The following is a 21,167-nucleotide window of genomic DNA, read 5'->3' on the forward strand; positions in this document are numbered from 1 at the left end:
TATTTCTCCCGGTTTCAATTAACTTTGCGCACTTCTAATATTCAAGTGTTAATCTCATAAGATTCCCCGTTTCCTCCCTCCCTCCCCGGAGGCAGGTTGGATTGCTTATGGCAAAAGCCCCTTGCAAAGTCCAGCTGGCAACGCACCCTCTCCTCTCCTGCCTCCCTATCCCTTCTGATTGTTTTCAGCCTTTCTTCAAAACCGGCAAGAAGCCCAAGCTCGCCCATTCATTTTAGAAAAATTTCCGGCGGCTCCGATTCCTCGCTTGACATTGCCAGACATGCAATTTACACCGGAGTGATGGGCTGCCTGGTTTAAAGGAGGATTTTCTCTGCAGTTTAGCCGTGGCTCTTTAGTGGCGGGAAAGCACGGTCTTGTGGTTAAAGCTTAGAAGCAGGACTCTTGTGTTCTGTTACTAACTTGCTGGGTGACCCAGAGCAAATCATGTCCCTTCTTTGTGACTCAGTTTCCCTATCTGTAAGGGGGGCAGGACACTAATGATTCTTGTCCAGCTCAGAGGGAAACAGAGTGCTAGTTTACATCACGAGCATTGCACAAAAGGGCAAAACTATGACTAGTAGTTAGCATTTATACGGCATGCTGCATGTATATATCTCGGACTTCCTAAAGATGGGTATTTTCATCTCCATTTGACAGACAGGGAAACTGAGGCACGTAAAGACGGGAAATGAGGTGGCCCAGGCCACAAAGGAAGTCGGTGGGCAGAACCGGACGTAGAACCCCCCCTCTCCGGCTTCTTTGCTCTAACCCCCATCCCACACTGAGTGGATGGTCGTGTTTTCAGAACAGTCAGGACCCAACGGCCGGAAAATGAAGAGATTCAGGCTAGAAATAAGGTGCAAATGTTTAACAGCGAAGGGCAATCAGCCATCAGAACAACTGACCTCCGGGGAGGTGGGGATGAAGTTCTCAGGCTTGTGTTATGCAGAAGACCAGACCAGATGATCAAAATGGTCCTTTCTGGCCTTAAGATTTTGCATAAGATCCTATGATGGGTCATAGCAGGCTACTGCTGCATGCAGCAAGCGAATGGACCGCTGGGGCTCGGACTCAGGGCATACAAGGCCTAGGCTAGGGGTTCTCAACCTTCATTGCACCACGCCCTCCCTTCTGACAACAAAAATTACTACACGAGCCCCGGAGGGGGGACCGAAGCCTGACCCCACCCGAGCGCCACCGCCGCGGGCAGGGGGGCCAAAACCAAAAGCCTGAGCCCGGTCATCCAGGGCTGACGCCCTTGGGCTTCAGCCCCAGGTGCTGGGTCTCGGGCTTTGGCTTCCGCCCTGGGCGGTGGGGCTGGAGCTTCAGCCCTGGGCCCCAGCAAGTCTAACGCCAGCCCTGGTGACCCCATGATGTATTGAGACAGCATCATAGCTGGCTGATGGCGAGTGTACAGTACTGCACCTCCCTAATCCCCTTGGATTAATGGCCCGCAGGACATTTAGATGCTGTTTCACACTCTGTCCTCTAGGGGTGGTGTTCCTTTATCGGAAGGGCTCCACGCGCTACGCCTTCACCTTTGCCAAGGCTCGGGAGGCCTGCGCCAGGATAGGGGCACAGATCGCCACCCCCGAACAGCTGTACGCCGCCTATTTCAGCGGCTACGAGCAATGCGACGCGGGCTGGATCGCGGACCAGACGGTCAGGTGGGCAACTCACACAGAGGCTAGATTGAGGTGGATGCGGAACTCACATGACACATTGTTCACCTGTGGAACTCACCGCCACTGGATATTAAGGAGATGAATCATGATGAGTTCCAATATGGGGCAATCCACTTCCCCAGTACCAAAATGGAATTCTTCCTATGCCATTGTATAGTGATGATGATATGTATTACAACAGTGCCTTGAGACCCCAGTACTGGACTGGGAACCCATTAGCCCTAGGCACTGCATACACCCATAACGAAAAGATGGCCCACGCGCCAAAGAGCTTGCTGTCTAAGACAACGTACGTGGCTTTGATGAACTTTTCTCCAAATTAAACACTGATTAGAGCAGGCTGAAATTTTCCACCTGCAACAATTCCAAAGGAGATTGCAAACTGTAGCTTTTGGGCACAGTTTGCAATCTCCGTAACCTGGAGATTGCAAGCAAGCGGTCATGACCACCTTGCCCTTCCCACGTAGCTAAATGGGTCAGCTGATTGGCTTGGAGGAGACTCCCGAAAAGGGAAACGTTGAAAACCACTGCGCTAGGAGCTTCATTGAACCCCATGGTTGTCAAAGGAAAGGCACCTATTGATTTCAATGAACTTCAGAGCACAGGTGCTGGTCACCTAATCAACGGGCCCTAAATGGGCAAACATTTCCAAATGGGGCCGCTGACTTTGAATGCGGGGGTTTGGGTTGCCTCACTTGGATTTTTAGAAAGTGCTGGCTCCCCACAAGGTCAGCTGGAGCTGCAAGTGCTTCTGGAAATCAAGCCCCCCAGGGTGGTCTCCAGGGGGGTGTCCCAAAAAACAGTGGCATCCAAAAATCAGTGGCCACTTGGGTGGCTCCCAGCAGAGGGCTTAGGTGACCCTGGTAGCCCTACCCCAAGGGTTTAGCAGCAGCATCTGACTGGCTGGCTCCAGCAATCCTTTTCTCTCTGTGGAAAATCAATACTTGTGTTTCCTCATTCCAGGTACCCAATCCACACCCCTCGTGACGGCTGTTATGGAGACATGGATGGGTTGCCGGGGGTCCGTAACTATGGAGTAGTGGACCCAGAAGACATGTACGATGTCTACTGTTACGTTGAAGATCTGCACGGTAATTATGGCGCCAAAGTGCATTGTGTCCTTATCTGCCTTAATGGCCCATGCTGGATCAATCCAGTCCAGTTTCCTGTCTTTGACAGCAGCCAGTACAGGGTCCAATAAACCCCATAACGGGCAATAGAGGAACAAACTACCCACATGGCTTGGTGCAGGTTCCGGCTGGGGGTGCGGGCTCTGGGGTGGGGATGAGAGGTTTGGGGTGCAGGAGGGTGCTCCGGGCTGGGATTGAGGGGTTTGGAGAGCGGGAGGGGTATCAGGGCTGGGGCAGGGGGTTGGGGCGTGGGGAGAGGCTCCAAGCGGCGCTTACCTCAAGTGGCTCCTGGAAGCAGTGGCATGTCCCTTCTCCGGCTCCTACACGGAGGTGCAGCCAGGCGGCTTTGCATGCTGCCCCATCCGCAGGCACACCCCTGCAGCTCCCATTAGAGCGCGTAGGAGCCGGAGGGGGCCATGCCGTGGCTTCCGGGAGTCGTGTGGTGCGGCCCTGATCCAGTGACCAGGCCGAAGCGGGGCCGAGCCGCGTGGTGCAGCTTGCGGGCCGGATATGGCCCGCGGGTCATAGTTTGCCCACCCCGTCTTAGATAGTGCTCAGAGATAGATGGCAGCTAATGGATCCACTGGGAGTTTGTTCGATATTGTAATTTGAAGGGTGGGGTGGACCATGCAGCCGTAGGAAGCCATAAGAAAGGGTGGGGGGAGGCTGAAAGAGCCCTCTTTCCTGGACTGGCTTGGATTCCTCCCCCCTTCATCTGTGTTTGCAGGAAAACTCATTTTGGGGACCGCCCCGGACAAATTCACCCTGGAGGAGGCCAAAGCTCACTGCAAGGAGCTGGGAGCGGAGATAGCGACCCCGGGCCAGATGTACGCGGCCTGGAACGAAGGGTTGGACCACTGCAGCTCGGGCTGGCTGGCTGACGGCAGCGTCCGCTACCCCATTGTCACCCCGCGGGAACGGTGCGGAGGGAGCCAGCCGGGAGTCAAAACCGTCTTCCAGTTCCGGAACCAGACTGGATTCCCCGACGCCCAGAGCAGATACGACGTGTACTGCTTTCGAGGTAAAGGACCCGGCTCCGGGGCCTGAAGCCCGTGTTGATGCACCAGAGGGTGAAATGCTCCCCCATGCTGAGGGGCCAGCGTTAGGCCTTGGTGCAAGAAGGGCCTTGTGCTGCTCCTCAGAGTAGAGGAGAATTTAATCCCATCGTGCAGGTAGCCTGCAGGCTGCCAGTGCTAGATGCTAATGCACCGGGATAAAGTAGGGATGCCCTGCCTGGTACAGATGCCCACATCTGTGGCTTTTTATTTTTTAGCAGTCTGCCCGGAAAATGGCTCAGGAAGGTACAGATCCCGCGTACGTTGCTAAAAGTATCTGGGCAGACGTTTCCTTAGCCGCCGAGGGCCTGATTTTTCGGAGGTGCTGAGCTCTCTTAGCTGCCTTTGCCTCCCACTGAAGTTTTGGGCGCTGAGCACTTCTGATGCCCCGGGGACAGGCCGAGGCAGTAATCTCCCGCTTTCTTTTTGCCCACAGACGAGACAGACGCTTTCACGGAGTCTCCAGAAAAATACCGAGCCGCTGAGCCCGAGGGGACCAAGGAGATTGTTACAGTGACAGAAAAGATGGAGGAGCTTCAGCTGTCCAAAGCGGAAGTGGAGAATGAGTCGAGAGGGGCCATATACACCATCCCTCTTTTTCAGGACATGAGTGACACTGAGCAGCCAAAGCCAAGCAGTGCCCCTGAAGAGGCAACAATTCCTGTCTCCTGGGAACCCCCGCTAGATAACTCCGTATCCTCAGATCTAGGACTTCACCCACCATCACATTCCCCCGAGAGCCCAGCCAGTCCCGAGGCAGGTCTGATTAGCAGAGATGTAAAACCAGGGAGCCCTGCCCTTCCAGCTAAGGAAGGGGAAAGGGGGAGAATTGGAAATTGCACAGAGACACCCAGGAATGGTAGGTAGAGAATCCTCTTTAGTGTGATCAGGGAACGTTTTTAAGGCGATGGCTAGAATGGGGTCACGAACGCAGCTTTGAAGGCATGTGCCCAAAGCTCCAGAGTCCATAGGGCTGGTATTTTCAAAGAAGCCAAAGGGATTTAGATGCCCAGGTTACAATGAGAGTTGGGCACCTTTGACAATCGCAGGCTAATCCAGTCTCTCCTACAGGTGGCTCATGTCAGTTGGCCCCGTTGTCAGGATCTCTCCAAATACTTTCACTGGCAATATTTATGGGGAGAGCTGGTTGAAGAACCAGTAAAACAAAACGTAATGAACATTTTTGGATTTATTTTTTTAACGGTTTCTTTGAAACCTTGACAAAATGTTTCAAAATTTTTCTCTCCAGGGGATCAAAAAACTGAAAAACATTTGTCAGAAACATGCAGCTTCTTTTCCCCCCAACTGAAATTAAATGAAAAATCAAAATTTGCAAAAGCCCCATTAGCTCAAACTAGTGTTGGGCTTGGTGCTGAAATCCCCTGAAATTCATGGCAGGTTCAGAACCTGGATCCAGAACCCAATTTGGCTGCTGGCTCCTTCCTTCCACTTTTAATCAAATAAAAGGGGTGAAAAGAGAGGGGAATTCGCATATTTATGAAAAGTAAAACATGTGCACAGAGCCAGTTCATTTTGTAGTTCTGGCAACAAAGGACTTGGAACCAGCTCTTCACCTTGTGTAAATGGCCTCACTCAATTCGTTTAAATGGGAGTTCACACCAGCTGAGGAATCTGGTTTATAGTTCCCAGACAAAACACTGTTAAAATGGAGTTAAGGTTGATGTTAAGTTCGCAAAACAAGGAGGATGGATAGTCTAGTGGTTAGGGCACTAGCCTGGGATACAGGAGACCTGCAGTAAATTCTTTTTTCTGCACAGACTTCCTGTGTAAACTTGGCCACGTCAGTTAGCCACTCGTGCCTCAGTTTCCCATCTGTAAACTGGGGATAATAGCATTGCCCTATCTCACAGGGTTGTTGTAAGGATAAATACATTGAAGATTGTGAGGTGCTTGAGATATAATGATAAGAGGGCCATATAAATACCTAAGATAGATATAATATGGATGATCAACTTAAGGGCAAATGTTAGAGAGATGTTGTGATGATCAATGACAATATTTTTGTTTTGAAATGTTGGTTTGAAATGAAACATATGGTTTCGTCACGTTGAATCATTTCATTTTGATTGAAAATGCTGAAATATTTAAGCTCTGACATTTCCGCTTAGAAACTTTTCGTATCGCGAGAAGTTTCGATAGTTCAACTTTTGCGGCGCGGGAACTTCATTTGAAATGTCGACTTTTCCCTGGGGAACGAAAACCCCCTTTTCCAGGCAGCTCTGGTTGTTCATCCTGAAGGAGCACTGTCTTTTTCATTTGAATTTTGCAGAGGAAGAACATGGAACTAGCCCGGAACAAACCGTGAGTTCTTCGTCGGAGGGAGAGAACGTGAGGACTGCTAAAGAGAAGCAGCCACCGGGCAGCAGCCACCAGGGATCAGATGGGGTGCAGAATCCAGTTCATCCCACTGAGATGGCTACAGGAGAGCCCCAATCCATGGTCCCCCACGCAGCGGTAGAAATGACTGATGGAGACATGACCACCCGCCCTACAAATGCGCCAGCGGAAATCTCACCGAAACTAGCCGGATCTGGTGATGCAATCAAACCCAACGTATCTCATGTTCCCGTCAGGTCCCACCAAGAACATGGAGAGGATCCCGCAGAAGAAGGCAGCTCTGCCGATGTCTTAGAGGCGGATTTCATCCGTGGTTCCAAGCACCCAGAGGTCGTTGCCGCGAAGAAGGCAGATGCTCACAACACCAGCTCCAGGGGCATCGAGGAGGACTCTGGCGTGCAAGAGCACTCTCCTACCGTCGCTGCTTCTGCTGCCCCAACTGCAGGGGCAGAAGATCTCAAAGAACCAGGTCAGGAGCTCTTTGTGGAAGGTACCCAGACCTATGCCACCCCGCCAAGTGGGCTTGTTTCCGGGTTGAGCAGCACACGCTTCCCTGACCCGGGCAGACGCCCGGGTGCTTCTGAAGATGCAGAGCTATCTGGAGACGGGGCTCTTGGCCCAGCGTGGCCAGAAGCCACCCCAGCGATTCAGGATACCCTGCTGTCCGTATCCCCTGGTATGGGACAGTCCAGCCCCCAGGAGAACGAGGAGCGCTCGGGTTCTACCTGGCTTCTGCTGCCCGCTGCCACCCGCTCCCAGGCGGAGGACGTCCGCTCTGCCTCCCGACCGGAGGCGACGATGGTTGCCCTCACTGTTTCGCACACGGAAGTAGGCCAGGTCCATACCGTGCTGCCGCCCATCGGAAAATCTCCAGCAGTGAGCGACAGCCACTCGGTGGGACGCAAGCGAGTGGAGCCGCCTGACTCCAACGCAAGTGGCCCGTTGATAGGTGAATCATCTGAGGAGGAGAAGGCCATTGAAGAGCAAACTGTTCCCTTTGCTACCCCGGCACCAGCGGCCATCTCCCCCACGGGTACTCCTGGAGAACCAGAAGGGGACAGATGCTCATCCACCGCCAAGCACGACCTCACTTCCACCACTGCAGATGTCTCCAAAGAAGCATCGGGCTCAGCGTTGGAGGGGATCCCTTTCACAGACGCCCCTTTGACCACCACCCACCCTCTCCCCGTCCTGCCAACAGACAGCACCAGCCTGGGAGCAGGGGTGAACATTTCAGGTAACCCATATGGCTGTGCTGCCTTGGCCCTCTGGGCAGCCATATACACTGGCCTCTCGCACTAAAAACCTCTCTTTCACACTATGCTTTCCTCTGTCTGTCCATTTGTCTGTCTGTCTTTCTCTCCCCCCGCCCCTTCAGCTGGATCAGGGAAGTTTAACGTTCCGGAGAAGCACATATTTGTCAAACAAATTGGTCTCAACCGCGCATGCACTTTAAATCTCTTGCTACTTCTATGAAGTGTTTTTAACAACTGTTTCAATGAAAAAAAAAAAGTACTATGACTAAACACGGTACTAATAAAGGGAATTAAAAGCTTTCTAGAACAAAACCACCTTGGCTAGATCTGAGCTTCCCTTTGTCCTTATTGGTCCATTGCCTTGTGTCTTATTGCAATTTTCCTCATATGTGTGTGTGTGTGTGTCTCCCACTGATGAACTAATTCTCTTTACACCTGGCCTAAGAACTATGGGCCAGATTATAAACCCCTTATATATAGTGGGCCTGATTCTCATTTATCCTGAGGCCCCTTTGCACAGCTCTGCCGCTGTACCGTGTTATTGTTTGCATTGTGATCGTGTCTTGAAAATTTCTGCAAACTGACAGACCAAAAAACTGAAAAAAAACAAAAAACCCCAAAAAATTTTCATTTAGAAAATGCCGAAACAGACCATTTCTTTTCCCACTTTTGTTTGGGCCAGGAAATTCGTTGAAATTGACCCTTTCCCATGAACAGTTTCAGTTTGGATGAAATCGGCATGTTTTGGTGAAAAAAACATTTAGTCAAAAATTCCTGACTAGTTCTAGCTGCTATCGCTTGGGCTAAGGTTGTCTAGCTGGGGCTGTAACAGATTTATCTCCTCTATGAATTGGCAAAGAGGGGGACCTGGAACCTATGCTTACCAGAGGGCTAGAGTTATGTCTGGGGGGGCCCCAGTCAGGGATCAGGAACAAACAGAGTGAAAATTTTCATCCAAAACTTTTTTTCGCTGAAGAGTGCAGGTTCAGCAACACCAAAACGTTGGCGAAGTCATGTCAAAAAGAAAACCAAAACCAAAATTGCAAAAAAAAAAGTCCAACTGTTCCATTCTGAGAGTTTCAAAATGAAACGTTTTGATTTTTTGGTTCAAAATGACTTTTTGTTTAAATTATTTAAATTTTTAAATATATTTCAATTTTAAATTTTTTTAAAAAAATGCTCAAAATTCAAGCGAATCATTTTGCTCCAGGTTGAACAAAGTGTTTCATGTGACCCAAAACGATGTTTTTTCAAACTTTTCAATTTGCCCAACATTTTGAAAAATTTCATGTTCAGTTTAATTTGAACCAACTTTTTCCTCGATTTTTCTGAATTGCCAGAGAACCAAAAAAATGTCATTTGCCCAACTCTGATCGGGCCTCTGGTGCTAGGAGCTGTACAAACTCACAGAAAAGAGACAGTCCCTTACCAGAGAGCTTCCAATCCAACAAAGAGGTCAACTCTTAATTAAACAACAAAAGTCTAGTATATTGAAAATAATGGCCCAAACCATTGGAGTAGTGGATTAAATGTAATTATGACCACCAATAGGATAGGCTCTCATGTCACATTTCAGATGAAAGAGAATGCCTCTGGCAGCAGGGCATTGTGGGTCAGTGCTGAATCATAGGGAAGAGCGCCCTCTGCTGTCACAGAAACACAACCTCCTGCAGCAACGTCAGACATCTCCCATCTATCTACTCACCCACCTAGCCTGATCCAGCCCAGCTCATCAGCTGATATGGCCCAGTTCATTCAGATCTCAGGTGGAGTGAGGGAGATAAGGAGTCAGCACTGTGCTTCTAAGGAGAAGGATGTGTCCTTATCTCTTAGGCCGTCGAAGGGCGTGCCGATTCTGGGATTGTAGCCGCTGGTGGAGCTGTGGTAGAGTCAGACGCATGATTAAAGCCATGCAACACACTCTGTATTGGCCTGGGTTTCCAGGGTCCGATCAATTGTGCATAGGCCCTGAGTGCAGATGCCGCATACCCCGAGAGAAGGGGATCTTCTGCTGACCTAGGAATACCACCTCCCCGGACGACGTTAGCTCTGCTGACGGCCACATTTGCAGGGTAGACCAGGACCAACTGGAGAGAGGGATTGTTTAGGATGGCTTTAAGGAAGCCGCACCAGGCACAAAGAAAAATTTGGGCTGCAGACCAAGACATGTTTCCTGTTGCTCAGAGCAGAACAGTCTCCCTAAGGGAGGTATCCATCACATGGGGGGCATTTTAGGTGGGACCAGATGTCCCGATTTTATAGGGACAGTCCCAATTTTGGGGTCTTTTTCTTATATTGGCTCCTATTACCTTCCACCCCCTGTCCCAATTTTTCACACTTGCTGTCTGGTCACCGTGGGTGGGACCAGACAAAGCACTTGGAGATTAGAATGGGGAAATGATCCTTAGACATGGTCTGGGGTAGGGTGGGACTGGATGACCTCCTGAGTCCTTTCCCTCTTTAAAAAGCTCGCAGAGGCCCTGATCTCCTCACTCAGAAACTCCCACGAATCCAAAATCTTGCGATGCTCCCAGCAGAAAGCATGGGCTGACTCCGACGTGAACCAGTCTGGTCCCCACAAGCCCTGCAGCCGTTCTCGGTCTGATGAAAGCAAACGCTGCTGTGATTATAAATACTGCGCGTTCCCCTTTTTAATCCCTAACCCAAGGTCAAAGGCAGAGCACATTGATTTTAGTGGGAGTTAGGCACCAAAATCCCTTGGAGAATCTGAGCCTAAGATCACACATCAAGTCTGCAGCAGGGGATGAAACTCTGGACTCCTGGGTCCCCGCCTAGCAGCCTATAACCACGGGGCCGTCGTTCAGTACTTCATGCAGCACCCTGTCCCCAGTATTGGTCACTAGAGGTGCTTCAGAGGAAGATGCAGAAGAACCCCTGCAGCAGCTAGATTCAGGATAGGCAGCCGGCCCTGCCTAGCAGAGACGCTCTTAAGCCTTGAGGAGATTTTTGCTTTATATCTATTGCTAGCCTCTGGGCTTTTTTAGCATTTACTATTCTACGTCTGGCTCTTCTTGTTATCCGCATCAACCTCCCGAACCTCTTTGACTCCTGCTCCGTTCTCAGCCTCAATGACTTCCTGTGGCGAGGAGCGCCTCAATCTGGTTTGAAAGCCTGGTGCGTCTGTACCATGTAGGAAAGATGGTGCCGTGGTAAGGGCCCTCGCCTATCACTTGGGAGACCTGTATTCAAGTCCCTGCTCTACCATGGACTTCCACTGTGAGCTTGGGCATCTCACTTAGCCTCTCTAGGGCCCAGTTCCCCCTCTGTCTAAGGGCTGGTCTTCACTACCCGCCCGGATCGGCGGTAGAAAATCGATCTCTCGGGGAATCGATTTATCACGTCTCGTCGGGACGCGATAATCGATCCCCGAATCGACGCGCGTACTCCACCAGCCCAGGTAGGAGTAAGCGCCGTCGACGGGGGAGCCGCGGCGGTCGATTTGCCGCTGTCCTCACAGCGGGGTAAGTCGGATCCGATACGTCGAATTCAGCTACGCTATTTGCGTAGCTGAATTTGCATATCTGAAATCGACACCCCCCCCCCCATAGTGTAGACGTAGCCTAAGGGAGAAAACAGCACTGCCCTGCCTCCCAGGGGGCAGTGAGGATAAGTACATTAAAGATTAGCGAGATGCTTGGATGCTATGGGGATGGGAGACAGCTAAGTACCTAAGACCCTATGGTGCTGTGCAAACACAGACCAAAACTACAGTCCTTCCTCCAAAGAGCTTGCAGTCTATGTATGAGACAACAGACGGGGTGGGGGGGAGAGCGTACAAAGAAGCTGACAAGAGTTGTCAGCACGATAGGTCTCAGGTCACTTGCAACCTAACCAAGGGTATGTCTACACTACGAGGGTAATTCGATTTTACTTAAATCGAATATGTGGAATCGATATTGCAAAGTCGAACGTGTGTGTCCACACTAAGGACACACTAAGGACAGTAATTCGACTTTGTGAGTCCACACTAACGGGGCGAGCGTCGATATTGGAAGCGGTGCACTGTGGGCAGCTATCCCACAGTTCCCGCAGTCCCCGCTGCCCATCGGAATTCTGGGTCGAGCCGCCAATGCCTTCTGGGTAAAAAAAATTTGTCGTCATCCGTCCGTCACTAACGCCCTCCCTCCCTCCATGAAAGCGCCGGCGGGAAATCAGTTCGCGCACTTTTCTGGTCAGTGACAGCGCGGACGCCACAGCACTGCGATCATGGATCCCGCTGCGACCATCGCTGGACTTGTGGCCGTTCTCAACACCTCGCAGCTTATCATACACCTTTCCCTGAGGCAGATGCAGAGAAATCGGGCGAGGAGGCTACGGCACCGCCGTGAGAGCCTGAAGTCGGAGAGTGGCACAGAGCTGTCAGAAACCACGAGCCCCAGCGCCCAGGACATGACGTTGGCAATGGGGCATGTGGATTTTGTTGAACGGCGATTCTGGGCCCGGGAAACAAGCACGGAATGGTGGGACCGTATAGTGCTTCAGGTCTGGGATGAATCCCAGTGGCTGCGAAACTTTCGCATGCGGAAGGGGACTTTCCTCGAACTTTGTGAGTTGCTGTCCCCTGCCCTGAAGCGCAAGGACACCCGCATGCGAGCAGCCCTCACTGTCCAGAAGCGAGTGGCCATAGCCCTCTGGAAGCTTGCAACGCCGGACAGCTACCGGTCAGTCGCGAACCACTTTGGTGTGGGCAAATCTACCGTGGGGGTTGTTGTCATGCAAGTAGCCAAGGCAATCGTCAAGGTACTGCTCCCAAAGGTAGTGACCCTGGGAAACGCGCAGGTCATCATAGATGGCTTTGCCGCGATGGGATTCCCAAACTGCGGTGGGGCTATCGATGGGACTCACATCCCTATCCTGGGACCGGACCACCAGGCCAGCCAGTACATCAATAGAAAGGGCTACTTTTCAATGGTGCTGCAAGCACTGGTGGACCATCGGGGACGGTTTACAAACATCTACGTCGGATGGCCGGGCAAGGTTCATGACGCTCGCGTGTTCAGGAACTCTGGTCTGTTTAGACGGCTGCAGGAAGGTATTTACTTCCCAGACCACAAAATAACTCTTGGGGATGTGGAGATGCCTACAGTCATCCTCGGGGACCCAGCCTACCCGCTAATGCCCTGGCTCATGAAGCCCTATACTGGCGCCCTGGACACAGAAAAAGAACTCTTCAACTACCGGCTGAGCAAGTGCAGAATGGTGGTGGAGTGTGCTTTTGGCCGTCTCAAAGGGAGATGGAGAAGCTTACTCACTCGCTGTGATCTCAGTGAAACCAATATCCCCATCGTTATTGCAGCTTGCTGTGTGCTCCACAATCTGTGTGAGAGCAAGGGGGAGACCTTTATGGCGGGGTGGGAGCTAGAGGCAAATAGCCTGGCTGCTGATTACGTCCAGCCAGACAGCCGGGCCATTAGAAGATCCCAGCGGGACGCCCTGTGCATCCGGGAGGCTTTGAAAGCTAGGTTCCTGAGTGAGCAGGGCAACCAGTGACTTTTCAGTTTGTGGACAGAAAAGCTGAACCTGCCCCCGTTTCTTTACCCAGTTCATTTTGACTATCCTCTCCAGTTACATACCCCCTTCACCCCCTTCCCCTTCCCAAAAAATAAAATCATTTCGATTTTGTTAATGAACACCGTTGTCTGTATTGCTGTTTTCGCGGGAATATTTTAAACCGGGGACGCAGACTGTGGCGGGGGGCGGGTTTAGTGTTCTGATGCAAATGATGCTTCTAAACTCCCGGAATGACAGGCTCCGCACTGGTGGACTGGTTATTTCAATGGAGCCTGCCAGCACTCCTGGGGGGGACTGTGTGTATGTGTCGGCTATGTGACTTTCTGGAAGGGGGGGTAGGGTTACAGATCCCCTGCTGCGTGGATCTGTGAGCCAGGATAAGGACCGCTGCATAAGATCTGTAACCGCCCTCCCCCACCACAAAGTAACAGAGCAACCCCCCCCCCAGAACATGAAAACCACCTCCAAGACTGACCAGGGTAACCAGTGACCGCACTGTGTATGTGTCCTGATGCTGGACCTGACACCGCCTCTGTACCCTGCTAAAGGTCACTGTCCTGTCCAATTACCAAGCCCCTTCCCCCCCTCCAGACAGACTCTCCCTCAAAAGAACCTGACTGAAACAGTAATGAACAGAAACAAACATTTTATTGCGAACCAGACATGAAACGTGGGGGGTGAAACTTGGACGGGGGCTTGTGTGAGGTGGGTAGGAAAGGACTTATGAAATTTTGGGGAATGTCAGCCTTCTACTGCTAGAGCAGTCTGCAGGGGTTGATTGAAAGTTTTAACGGCCCTTGCCGCCCCTCCTTCTTTGGACTTTGGGTGAGGGTGGTGTGGGACTTGGTGGCGGGTGAGGGCGGTTACAGATAGACTGCAGCGGGGCTCTGTCCTCCTGCCTCCGGTCTTGCAGAACATCCACAAGGCGCCGGAGCGTGTCCGTTTGCTCCCTCATTAGTCCAAGCAGCTTTTCAGTAGCCTGTTGGTCCTCCTGACGCCACCTCTCCTCCCGTTCCATGACTGCTCGGTGCATTTGTGACAAGTTCTCCCTCCACTGTGTCTGCTGGGCTGCCTGGGCTCGGGAGCAGCCCATTAGTTCTGTGAACATGTCTTCACGCGTCTTCTTCTTCCTCCGCCTAATCTGCGCTAGCCTCTGGGAGTGTGCTGACAGGCTGGGTTGGGAGACAGTCGCAGATGTGTCTGTGTGAATTTTAAAAAGGGAGTGAATTCCTGAGACAGATAAATGAAATTGTATACAAAGAACCTAGTCTTTCTCTGTGAACAAGACCATGCACTGAACCTCTCACATGCGCACTCAGGACAAGGTCGAATTTTCGGCCGTCGCCTTCAGTGCCTGTGGACTTGCGGAGGTCTTGGAGTGTTCAGAGAACTGTGGCTGGAGACCTGAACTTCTGGAGCGGGCAATAATGGTAAGCCGCAGACTTGTGGCTGCTTAAAACTCCAGCAGTAGCACTGGCCTCCTTTCACATTGAAAGCAATGCCAGTCTCTGCTGCCAGCAATCAGGACAGCATCAACTCTGCCCCTGTCCCACCCCCTCGCGGCTGTCCCAGGGAAAGATCCCTGTATGCTGCCCCTCTCCCTCCACCGCGTGGCTGTAAAGCAGTCCCAATACTAACATTCCCCTCCCTAATTCAAAGCAGGGCGTCATGAGCGACATCACCCTTCTGAGGATCCCGGACACCCAGAGAGAACGCATGCTGCGGGAAAGCATGCAGAAACCGGGGCCGTATGCCGCCATGCTATGTCGGGCCATGATCCCGGAGTACTTGATTGTGGCGTGGAGGGGGCATGTCTGCTACCACGGAGGGCCCACTAAGATCGCCCTACCCCGGAACCTGATCAACAGGCTTGAGCTCTACCTCCACGAGACCTACGAGGAGTTCTCCTACGAGGATTTCTCCTCGATCCCCGGCCACATTGACCGGATTTTCGCGTAGGTGCACTGGGACTATGGAGTGGAGCGTCTTGGGCCTGGGAATCATGGAGTAATGGACATTGTGAAAATTTTTTAAAACACTTGGGACTAAATTGAGAAGAGCCTAAGACAGAGAAATCATGAAAACCCATTTGTTACCTTTGTTAATATTCCTGTTTTGTACCTGATTATTTTTTTACTAGTTTACAGAACTTTTATAAATGTACATTGTTAATAGTATAAATATTACCGTTCTGTTTTAAATAAATGTTTACATGTTTACAGCACTTACTGCTTGATCCGTCCCCTGATTCTGTGTCCGGGGTAAGGGATGGGGACGGTTGGTAGGGGATCTCGGTAAGGGTGATGAAGAGCTCCTGGCTGTCGGGGAAATCAGCGGTGCCAGCGCTGTCGACTGCCTCGTCCTCCTCATCTCCTTCCTCCTCTTCCCCGTCCGCTGAGGAACCGGCCGCGGACAATATCCCATCCTCGGAGTCCACGGTCAGGGGTGGGGTAGTGGTGGCGGCCGCTCCCAGGATGGAATGCAGTGCCTCGTAGAAACGGGATGTGTGGGGCTGGGATCCGGAGCGTCCGTTAGCCTCTTTGGTTTTTTGGTAGCCTTGTCTCAGCTCCTTGATTTTCACGCGGCACTGCGTTGCATCCCGGCTGTAGCCTCTCTCTGCCATGGCTTTGGAGATCTTCTCGTAGATCTTAGCATTCCTTCTTTTGGAGCGCAGCTCTGAAAGCACGGACTCATCGCCCCACACTGCGATGAGATCCAAGACTTCCCGATCAGTCCATGCTGGGGCCCTCTTTCTATTGGATTGCACGGCCATCTCTGCTGGAGAGCTCTGCATAGTTGCCACTGCTGCTGAGCTCCCCTCGATGTCCAAAGAGGAACTGAGATTCAAACTGCCCAGACAGGAAAATGAAAATGAATTCAAATTTTCCCGGGGGTGTGGCTGGTCAGAGCATCCGAGCTCGGACTGCTGTCCAGAGCGTCAACAGAGTGGTGCACTGTGGGATAGCTCCCGGAGCTATTACCGTCGATTTCCATCCACACCTAGCCTAATTCGATATGGCCATGTCGAATTTAGCGCTACTCCTCTCGTTGGGGAGGATTACAGAAATCGATTTAAAGAGAGCTTTATGTCGAACTAAATGGCTTCCTGGTGTGGACGGGTGCAGGGTTAATTCGATATAACGGCGCTAAAGTCGACATAAAAGCCTAGTGTAGACCAGGCCCAAGAGAGAGAATCGTGTCTCGTAATTTAAGCGGCTAGCAATAACTTCGAGATCACAGGGGCTTCAGAGGCCCAGCTGGAGAAAAGCTACAGGACAATATGTTGAAGCGTCATCTGCAGGGCAGCTCATCCAGTCAATCTAACTGCAAGCGTCCGGCCTTGCCTTGCGAAGGCAGTTACCAGAGGCCATTCGCTTACAGTGTCCAGATTCTTGCTTGGCTGAATGGGTCAGAAGGGGGTGGAAGCATCCAATGGGTTTGCAAAGCCTTAATGGCGGGAACGCTCTTCTGATGCATTGTCTAAAGGAGGCATTTGCTCTCTAAGGCCCAGTGAGCACAAGTAGGTCCATTCCCAAGGCTGGGAGTGACCCACAGTAAAAACAAAGCGAGCACAGATAAATACATTAAATTAGTGAATTAAGGATGGGCTGAGGGGGAGGAACTATTCGGTTCAATGCTCGCATCTGGCAGGAAGTGTGGTCTAGTGGGTAGAACAAAACTTTAGGCATCAGGACAGCTGAGCCTTGAGGTTCAAATATATTCAAGCTAAAGAGCTTCCTTGTAGGTAGCAGCAATGGGAGGCCGTTTTGAGTGGATAGGACAGTAGCTGGAGACCTGGGTTCTAGGCCTGGCTCTACTGGTGACATTGCTCAAGTTCTGGTCTCTCTCTCTTTCCCTCTATGTCAGTTTCAACATCCATGAAACAGGGATGAGGACAGATCTGCAAATGAAAAGCTCAGTATTGGAGCTCAGGGACAATGCCGCCTGCTGATGTTCGTTAGGGGGTGACATTTTCAAAGCCAAATAAAAGATTTGGACGCCCATTTGCCACTCAAATTAAAATCTTAGCCTGCATGTTCAGAATGCTGTGACCACTCTAATCTCAGGGGATAGCTGTGTTAGTCTGTATCCACAAAACAACCAGGAGTCCGGTGGCACCTTAAAGACTAACAGATTTATTTGGGCAGAAGCTTTTGTGGGCTAAAACCCACTTCTTCAGATGTAACCCTCAAAAGACACCCCTGTCAATAGCCTTGGAGAAACTTGATTTTAATTTTTTTTATATAATATTGATGTTTATTTTTAAGCATTTTTTCAATTTTTAATCGATTTAAATTTTCCCGGTGACTTAAGCCCCATAATTTTGTGCATTTCCCCCCCAGTTTTTACTGATTTACATTTTCACAGTTGCAGGAAATTATGGGAAGGGCAGGCAATGTGGGGGAGGGGGAGAGATCAGGCAATGATTACGGCAAGAGATGTTCAGATTAAAAAAGTGAATGCTTTATAACCGTTAGAACACAAATTGTCACCGTCACATGCCAAAATATACAAAGGGCATATCCTTAAACCGAACTCTAAGAAGTTCTCAAGCCGCAGTTTGCTTCCTTTGCCTAGCTGTCCATTTCAATTGTAATTGAGGGAAGTATTTTTCCATGGGTTTGTGTGTGCGTATGGCGCAATTGACGCTTATCGACATTCGCCAAGAAAAATCGCATCCTTCCAAGTCCGTTAGTGAGAGCACTGTAATTCTTCCTTGTTTTATAAATGGGGAAACTGACGCACAGAATACTTTAACTAATACAAGGCGACAGAGCCTGGGAACGGGACTCGGAGTTACTGGGGGCGAGTGCTTGAGCATTAGCCCAGGCCGCCATCCCCCGAGGGTATTTCCCAGCCAACGTGATTCTCTAGCCCCGGATGAGTCTGACTAATCCGATCTAGCAGGAGGGGCCCCACCACCAGAATTCATTCCTATTCCTGGGGAGACAGCAATCCCTTCTTGAGATGCACGTCTCCACCCCCGCCCCCTCATGGCTTCTCAGACAGTCCTCCCGGTGCGAACAGAACCCCCCTCTTGCTCTGAAAGAATCCACCTTCTCCCTAGCGTCCACTCCATCCCCGGTGCCCACCAATCCAACGGCCGCCACTGAGCTCACACAAAGACAACGTTTTATGTTTGGTTGTAGAATTATTGAATGTCCCTCCTCACCCCCTGCCCAGCACTTACCTTTTCTACGGATCATTTGAAAGGTCAAACGGCCCCCACCACTCAGGTCTGTCCCGTCGGTACTGCGGGATGGAACTAAGTTTGTAACGGTGTCCGAGAGCGCTTGCCGCGTCTGGCGGGGGGGGGGGGGGGCTGCTCTACATGGGTCTCCCAACATGACTGAGGTTCCCGCGCAGATGGAAACTTAAACGACGGTGCTGCCTCTTTACCCACAGCAGAGCCCCCGACATGGGGGTGTCCGGTCACACGCAGCTCTCCAAGAGGATTGGGGCATTCAGTTCTTCATGATGCCACAAGGCTGGCTTGTTGCTCTGCCTCTCTTGTGAGCCTTAGGCCTAGACAAAATAGGCCTCCTTCTGGTGTAAGATCTGACACAGAGCCAGAACTTTAGGGGGCATGCTCAGGTCTTGCAGGGGGAGTGGGGGGGGGTTGAATCCTGCCCTCTCCCAACACCTGAGAGGGAACTGGGGGGTGGCAGATCGGAGGCTTTACACTGCATTCTGGGTATCCCATCTCCAAAGATTTGGCATCAGCAGGAGAGAGGCCTGATACCCCATCGCTGGCTCCTGGAGAAGTCTGGAACAGTTGCAGCCAAGCCCGCTCAGCTCAGATTTGCTCCCAGTATTAATGCCACTTGGGATCCCAGGGCTCAGCTGCCCGCTTCACTCTTTGCATGTGCTTTCAGATGACTGCATCCCAAACCCTTGTATGAACGGAGGGACCTGCAGCGAAGAAGGAGACCGCATCAGCTGTATATGTCTGCCAGGCTACGGAGGAGATAGCTGTGAAACAGGTGAGTCTGGGCGCGCACCACAGACACAGCCTGAAATGCTGTTGTGTTTTGAGGAAACATAACAAACCCACAGCCCGCTTGGGCTGCTAATTGTGCTGCGTGCCACGGGCAATTTCAGGGCAGCAGCCGGGATAGAACCCAGATCCGCCGGCTCAAGTGGTGGAGGGGCCTATGATGCAGTTCCGATTCTGTCCAGGAATGGGCAGTGGCATGCACACACCAGTTTAATAATAAGAAGTCGTCCCTGGTCTTCAAACCAACCATGGGACCTTGCTGGTTTTTAATTTCAAGGGAGTTCAGTGGCAGAACCGGTGGACGCTAACTCTGTAGTACATAAAACATAGCCCGTGTGTAGCCCCGGAACTGCAGGTACCCCATGCTAGCAGTGAGAGAGGACCTCAGGTCTACCTGACCCCATCTGTCCATGGCCTCTCTATTAAGATAGCCAAGAAGGGGGCAAATTTAATGCCAACCAAGAAGGTGCTTTTGTTATGTGGACACGTCTTCAACTGGATCATGACCCAACAATTCAATTCACGTAGGCCTCCACCCGTTTTGTGGGGCTTCAACTCAAAGATCTAAAGATGACTGGCTACATACAGCCCCCTAAGCCCTCCTGCTGACTACAGGGCTTCACTGCTGAATAACACAGCTAGAGAATAATCAGGATAAAAAGTGTCCTGAGCTCACGCCCTGGGACAAATGACTAGCGCTGTGGGACGGACAGAAGTTCCGTTTGGCGAAGGATTCCAAGATTTTGAAATGCGGCTTTGTTCTGAATTTTCCCTCCAGTTTTTTTCCTAAACGAAATTCCAGTGAAACAGACCCAGTTTTGCAAAGTGTTCGCCTTTCGACAGAACTGCCCAGTTCAGTGATACTCAAACCTCAGTGCTTCAGGAGCCAAGTTAGTGATCAACATTACCCAAAAGAGCCCCGGTAGTGTGAATTCATTGTTTCATGTACATATTTTATATACCTATAAAATATTCTCACAGCAAAATAACTGATCAAGTATTATTTTACCAACTACAATTGGTTAATAACAGTAAAAGCATCCTGATTGGTTAATAATTAAATCACACAATGCTTTAATATCATGTGCTGCCATGAGCCACAGGAGACACATTGAAGAGCCACTTGCGGCTCGCGAGCATTAATCTGAGTATCACTGACATAGTCCAATGGAATATGGATCCATCAGAGTTTCTCCAACGAACTTTACATAGGACCCACATTTCTCAAAGAGACACATAACCACAATCCTAGGGAACGTCTACACTACCCGCTGGATCGGCGGGTAGAGATCGATCTATCGGGGATCGATTTATCACGTGTAGTCTAGACGCGATAAATCGATCCCCGATTGCTCTCCCGTCGACTGCTGGACTCTAGCTTGGCGAGAGGCGGAAGCAAAGTCGACGGGGGAGCCGCGGCCATCGATCCCGCGCCACGAGGACGCGAAGTAAGTAATTCTAAGTCGATCTAAGATACGTCGACTTCAGCTACGCTATTCTCGATCCTCCCCACCCCAGTGTAGACCAAGCACTAATTACAAACACTTAAAGTGGAACAAGCCTGTTAAAAGAATGTTAAGGTGTCTATGCACCGGGGCAAAACATACCCAGAAATGACACGCTGGAATAAGCTATTTGAATAATTAAGGCTCACCAGACCTGTTAAAGGTTAAAGAAAATCCAATAAATAAATCATGAAAGACCCAAGGTTGGAGGGAAGCAAGATGGAAAGACAATGAACGAATAAGATCTATAACGCCTGCATCTCCATTGCTTGCTACCTTGGGCGGTCATTTAAACCAGTGCAATGTGAGTGCAAAACATTCTGATCTGGTGTAAATGACTGAGCTAGGCGCAAAGCAATGGAGAATCAGGCCTATAAAATGCAATAGGAGAATTGTTCTGTTCAGAGAGGACTCTGGAATTCATGCGCATTTACATTAACATCCCTTTGCCCTGTTCTGGCAGAGAAGTACAGTTGTGCTCACTTTAAATCCTCTTTATGCTGCCCCAGCAGGGTAAAGGACGCATAGCGCAATGGAGAGAACCAGGTCTTTGGACTTGAGGGGAGCTGTAAAATAGCCATTGTTGGAGATGGGTGATCCACCAGACCCTCCGGGGTGTATGTCTGGAGGATCCAGAGTCACACCAGG

At 50.8% G+C, this 21,167-nt stretch overlaps 1 protein-coding gene across 1 annotated transcript in view; it reads left to right on the forward strand.

The window, feature by feature from the left end:
* BCAN (brevican) overlaps window positions 1–21,167 on the forward strand; it is a 60,157-nt gene that overhangs the window by 26,916 nt on the left and 12,074 nt on the right. Inside the window, exons 5-10 of the mRNA XM_026656318.1 lie at window positions 1,493–1,667; window positions 2,649–2,776; window positions 3,543–3,836; window positions 4,307–4,729; window positions 6,161–7,465; window positions 18,893–19,000. Of these exons, the coding sequence (XP_026512103.1) occupies window positions 1,493–1,667; window positions 2,649–2,776; window positions 3,543–3,836; window positions 4,307–4,729; window positions 6,161–7,465; window positions 18,893–19,000 (2,433 nt within the window). The remainder of the gene's footprint in view (window positions 1–1,492; window positions 1,668–2,648; window positions 2,777–3,542; window positions 3,837–4,306; window positions 4,730–6,160; window positions 7,466–18,892; window positions 19,001–21,167) is intronic.

The sequence above is a fragment of the Terrapene carolina genome, unplaced genomic scaffold (genome assembly GCF_002925995.2).
Source record: "Terrapene carolina triunguis isolate 2854851 unplaced genomic scaffold, T_m_triunguis-2.0 Scaffold227, whole genome shotgun sequence".
In the NCBI taxonomy this organism is placed as follows: Eukaryota; Metazoa; Chordata; order Testudines; family Emydidae; genus Terrapene; species Terrapene triunguis.